This window comes from Apaloderma vittatum, unplaced genomic scaffold (assembly GCF_000703405.1).
Source record: "Apaloderma vittatum isolate BGI_N311 unplaced genomic scaffold, ASM70340v1 scaffold42695, whole genome shotgun sequence".
NCBI lineage: Eukaryota > Metazoa > Chordata > Aves > Trogoniformes > Trogonidae > Apaloderma > Apaloderma vittatum.
Genome location: NW_009718414.1, coordinates 28,082 through 34,081, shown reverse-complemented (window position 1 = coordinate 34,081; position 6,000 = coordinate 28,082). Strand labels below are relative to the sequence as shown.

The 6,000-nt window shown below is 35.4% G+C and overlaps 1 protein-coding gene across 1 annotated transcript; it reads left to right on the top strand.

Annotated features, from left to right (window-relative positions):
• The first annotated feature begins 89 nt into the window (after positions 1-89).
• Positions 90-3,654, top strand: LOC104274566 (integrin alpha-4-like). Its single transcript, XM_009870234.1, has 5 exons — positions 90-176; positions 1,703-1,822; positions 2,332-2,430; positions 2,613-2,732; positions 3,562-3,654. Exons 1-5 carry the CDS (start codon positions 90-92, stop codon positions 3,652-3,654), a joined length of 519 nt encoding a protein of 172 aa, XP_009868536.1.
• The last annotated feature ends 2,346 nt before the right edge of the window (positions 3,655-6,000 follow it).

Genomic DNA, 6,000 nt, shown 5'->3' with positions numbered 1-6,000 from the left:
ATATATATTTGTTACCTGAATAGCTACCATGAATAAAGCTTTAAATGCAGAACATTGTTCCCCACAAGGTTATCAGTGCAGGACCAAGCATGGCTCCAAATACAGACCTAGAGATAATGATACCTAATGCTTTTCCACCCAATGACTTCAAATTATTCAACACATTGGATATCAAGGTAAGCACAGGTTACTTAATATAATTTTATTAGCTATATGAATTCTGTGAAAAAGCAGAGCATAGGGGAACTATGTACTAAGTATGTGTTCCAATTTGTTAGCTATGGTGAAGCAGAGCAAATGAGAATAGGATGATCTTCATCCCCATGTGTTTTAGAATTCTGAAAGTAAAATTCACATTCCTTTTGAGCTTCTTCCTTTTCAGAAGTCTGTATTCTGATTATTATGTCATGTTTACATCAACAGTGATGATGATATTTTTATTTCCAGACAACAGTTGGACAGTGCTTCTACAATAAATACCCTAGAAATTGTAGTGCAGCAGAAAAAAATGGAAACATATTAAAGGATGTTGTCACTTTCTTTTCAAAGCCTGCTAAGAGACAAATGGTAAGGTCTGTGTTTTGCCATCAGTGAGAAATAAATGACTGTATGAAGGAGTGTTAAGACAGTAGTATATCTTGTATAATGAAGTCACCAGAGAAGTAATCCAAGGATTTGTGGTGGGACATGCAACAAGTTCAGCATAGTCATAAGTGACTTTAGAGAAAGAGATGAGAAGTGAGATGAGAAAGTTGATTAATGACACAGCACTGAAGTCGGTGTGGATGACAGTCACCTACGAGGAACTGTCATCGTAGGGGTTGTGTAACTGAATGAGTAGGAAAACAGGATGGCAGATGAAATTCAGTAACAAATTTGGAATGATGCATGTGGGAAAACAGTCAATTTTAATTACATGAAGTATCCAGATCAACTATTCACTGCCTTTTCCACATCAAAAAAGCACCATCAAATGTAACTAACAGGAGCCATATTAAAAAAGAAAACAAAGAAATACAGAGTAGTACTACTCGTGGTGGAACTTCTTACTGAAGGATGTTATGAATGCTAAAAGTAAGTGAATTCCAAGGGAGACTATACAAATTAATGAGATGAAAATTAAAATGGGAAAAATTACTAAATATGTGGAAATCATTTTTGATTCTGGAAATTCTTATATATATTTGGAAGGCTGGGAGAGTATTGTACATGCCTGGCCTGTTCCAGCTCATCCCTCTGTAAGAGATCAGATCCTTGGCTATGTAGTTCAGACCAGAATTGCTATTCCAGTGTTACATGTTTGAGGGTTTGTTCTCATAGAAGTCTGTGTCCTTCAACTTGTGTTTAATAAAGAACAATTTCGTTTAATACTTGCCTCGGAAAATAAGCTGGACAATTTTTAATATGTTAATTTGGCACTTTGAAGTAACCATGGTACAAGGAACGTTGACCAATGATCAAGGCACTGCAGTCGTGGATCAAGAATATAATCATGTACAGGTTTGCTGTTTTGTCTTCTCCAAAGCTGAGTGAAATGCTGCTAGCTGTTAGTGTACAAGTATAAGGATCAGTCAGTTATATTGTCTGCACATGTTTATTTCAAGAATAAACATGGGTCTTTTTGTTTTACTTGGCTCCTGAGTGTCTTTAGTATTAAAGATGATAAAGTTAATAAATTTTAATCGTTCCCTCCCTTCTACAGTACTGCATGAAAAATGACAGCCTTTGCTTACAAATATATTGCAAGCTTGGAAACATGGAAAGTGGAAAAGAAGCAACTGTTCAGTTGCATCTGGAAGCTGCTCCTTCCCTTTTAGAAATGGTAACATGAATTTTTCATACTTACGGGGAATATTTGAAGGCATATTTGAGGTATTCACTGCATATAAATTCTAGGTATTAACATATTTTTGCAAACAGCATGATTAAATCCAAATCTCTTAAATGCTAACCTACTTTTTATTTTCAGTGCTAAGTCTCAAGGTGATATATGAAAAATAAAAAACACTGAAAAATATGTATTTTAGATGATTGCTTTATTTTGCAACATGTATTGCTTTGCCTGTTCTGGCTGGGTTAGGTAGGATTGGGATTTAATTTCAACTCATAATAGTACTTTTCCAAGAAAAGCAGCATAGATGTGGACTTAAGTAAAATCCAGCTGGGCTTCATTCCAGTTTGTTTTGTGATCAGAAAAAAGGCACCATTGTGTGTTTGTGTGAGATTCTGTTTCTGTGAGCAGCTGTGTTACCATATTTTGCTGGGTAGGAATTAATGTGTTGAAGTTATTTTCTAAAAGGTAAGATCCTATTTTTAATTTTTTTTACTCAGGATGATGCATCAGCATTAAAGTTTGAAGTAAGAGCAACAGCCTCACCAGAAAAAAATGCAAAAGTTATTGAACTACACAAGGACAAGCAAGTTGCATATGTAAGAATTTTCTTCATGAAGTTATGATAAACTTGTTAAAACAGGAAAACCAACAACAATTAATACTGTGGAATTCTATACGTATCTATACACAGGAAATGAATTCATTTTCCTAGTTTTGTTTTAGTATCTTTTGGGAAGGCAGAAATCAGTTAGCACTAAACTTATTTTCTGTTTGCCAGGTCTATTTGGAAGGAATGCACCACCAAAAGCCAAAATACCATGTTACTGTGTTAATTATTGGAATCGGCTTAATAATTGGCGTTACCTTGTTTTTGCTTCTTTCATTTTTGCTATGGAAGGTAGGTTTTCAGTATTTCTCAGTTGTTCTCAAGTCAGAAATTCACATTTTTGGTGAATCTTTGCATCTGTTAATCCAGGTTAAAAGGTAAATAATATTTTATTATGATCTGTCCTTCCTAAAGAAGCATAATTCCACCTATAACTTGTGTTTTATTCAATGTACTTCTCCATTTTCTTTCATTTTATCTTTTGCATGTTCTACATCTTCCATTACTTGACACCACAAACCTCTTCCCATGTTTACATGGCATCTCATGTTTACAAATTATTTTAATAATTTAATGACATCAAATGGATCATATTTGTGTTCCACATTTAAGGTCACTTGACACATTAAATACATAATGAGCATAAAATGTTTAAGATTTTGAAACTGCAACATAAATACTAAGAAAAATCTTGTGCATAAGCAGAATAGAAAACTGAAGGATGCAGCTTCTCTGACAAGGGATTAAGAGATTGTTAATTTCTTTACCTACAGGCAGACTTTCTCTCTACTAGTGTAGAAATTCAACAAATTTGGCAGGATGTTTTATTACCATTTTGCATTTTTAAAAAAATAACTGGATTCTGTGGACTGTTGCAGTTCACAAGCCCACATGTCCTTACTCCTTGTGGGTGGGTATTAGCCACCCAAAAAGTAAACCAAAAAGGAAACCCACTTTTTTGATTGAGTAACACTTAATTAGCTGCTATGACAAAGCAATGGCAAATACCATTTTTCATAAACACTGTATTTATGTGCATTTTACTTTAGTTCATCTTTTATGGCTTAGATTTGATAACAAAAGATTTGCTGACAACAGATTCCATAATTATGTGTTTCAGATTGGCTTTTTCAAAAGGCAATACAAACCCGTCCCTCAAGACAATAACAGAAGAGACAGCTGGAGTTTCACAAGAGGGAACAAAGATGACTAAGATGGCAAATAAACATTTGATTTTAAAATGAAGGATTTCAGATTCAGGTTAATTCACAGGAGAAACATCAGTGACAAGAAAACTGATCCTGAGCTCACTCGCTCTTACAAAATACACTTTATTTCCTTGAACTGTACGTATGGGAGACTACACCTTAGAGTACTGTAGTTTTTCTAACATGAAAATCGTAAAACAGTTTGTTTTGAAGTCTCACAGTAGTACTCGAAATGCCATATTGATATATCTGGTTTCAAACAGACAAAAGAACACTAAAGATAAGAAGAATTACTTACCGAAAAGAAGAATTTCTAGAAAGTAAAAACATTTGGCCAAACCTGGAAAATAAGATGCCAAACACATTAGCATGAGTTATTCTGTTGATTTTCAAGTTTCGATAATCTTGACTAGACATTCATGAACTTCGGCAGTTTTACAAAGATAGATTAACTTAAACCAGTAGGAGGACTGTAAGTAGAGGGCATGGATGTGGGGAACAGGTATCAGAAGCTCTCCTGGGCTTCTGAAGGGAACCTCCTAAGCTTTGGCTTTGCAGGCACAGCCACAACACTGCAGGGACTTAGATGCCCAGACCAGCCAGAACCAGAAAGGTCAGAGGTGGATTCAGAGCAGGGAATTCTGTGGGGTAGCCTAGAGAATCCTCTCGCAGCTGCAAAAAGATTAATATATTAGAAATCATAATCTGTCGCCATCTTTGACATGGTACTTGCAAGCATGGCAGAATTAGTTGTTTCATACTTTCCTCAGATACTGCTGCCATGATGTTTTGGATGTCTCCAATGAAATCTTTCTATGTGGGGTTTTTTAAAGCACGTATTTATTTTTATTTATTTGAAGATTTTTTTTCTATAGTACTTACTGTAGTAGTGGCATTCTTCCAGGACCTGAAAAAGACCAGACTTCACATTATGACAAAACAAAGACTCCAAATGCCAACCTTACCAGGCCAACCTTTATCTTTAGATGTGCCAACCTTTACCTGAAAGCACTGAATAAGGAACTAATTTGGGGAGCTAGCTTGGGTTTTTGTGAAGTTGTCAGATAAATACCACCCAGGCAGGCATCCTCAGAAGCCATTTGGTGGAAAGGCAAATAAATGAATAGAAATATGGTTCAAACCACTGTTCTGCTACTACAGGAAGTTTCTTCAGCTAGATAAGTTTGCACTGCCACCTAGCTTTGGTGAAATAGTACAATCCAGGGGGAAAAAAAAAAAAAAAGTTGCTTTGCTCCCCAGTACAACTGGAGAATGTACAACTTCTTCAATAACTGCACTCGTGGCCGCAGCAGTATGAGATGGGGCCTTTCTTGCCGTGCCTTTGATGTCTTTCTGAACTGCAAGGAGAAATGACTGGGATACACACGTATGCTTTGAAGCTGCACCATCATACGGGAATTAGCCTGAAACTCAAAAGCAGTACAGAGTGCCTTCGAGAAGCACTTTTGCTAATAGAGTGTTTGGTGCCATAAACACCACATTGTCCACAGATTCTGAAGGTATAGGGGACCATTTTGTGATTTCCTTTTACTTCATTTGATGCCAAAGATACGGAACATTCTAAGTTGTTGTTTTTCTCTCTGAAATCTTCTCAGTGTAAGGACAAATGAATGTGCATCTTTTTTTAAAAAAAAAATTCAAAATAATATGTGAAGAATTAAATGTTTTCTTGCAAGTCTATGAAAATATACCCAAAATGTTTATCTTCCAAATGGCTTTAGTGAATGTTTGCACTTTAAGCAAAATATCTTTGAACGGGAATTATTTTGATATTACAGCCTATTGTGAAAAATATACCTCAAAATACTGGACGAAGCATTAACAGTTTAGTTTAGTTGTCTGTTTAGTACAGACAATGCAAAGAAGTTGAAAGTATTTTATTTATCTTTGAAATAGTTTACGTAAGTCAGTACATGTGATAATGTTGCCTTGAAAATTGTACACTTCCTCTTCAGATTTTGTTATTACATGTAAATGTTGGCTGCCTGTTCTTATGTGATATGAAGCAACATTCAATTAGCTTTTATAAACTAGGATGACAAAAAATTGATGTACAGTGTCCTGATGGTGGCAAGGTTATAAAGTATCACTCCATTTTATTAAAAAGAACCCCAACACCTTAAGCACATGAATGCTGTTTCTTCTGCGAGTTCAGTTATTTTGTTTATTTTTCAATTATGTAATAAAACCAGTTAAATCTACAAAATGTAGCTGGAATCTCCTCCTTAGCCAACTTCAGGAAGTTTAGTTTGAATTGTCTTAACATGTTGAAGATATTTGATGAGATGTAGTAGCCATTGCAGTAGCTGACCTGGAGACTACTCACCGTG

Coding starts and splice junctions, on each gene's coding strand:
- LOC104274566 (XM_009870234.1), top strand. CDS start 90: ATGGCTCCAAATACAGACCTAGAGATAATGATACCTAATGCTTTTCCA. Junction 2,431..2,612: donor AGGACAAGCAAGTTGCATAT/GTAAGAATTTTC, acceptor TCTGTTTGCCAG/GTCTATTTGGAAGGAATGCA. Junction 2,733..3,561: donor TTTCATTTTTGCTATGGAAG/GTAGGTTTTCAG, acceptor TATGTGTTTCAG/ATTGGCTTTTTCAAAAGGCA.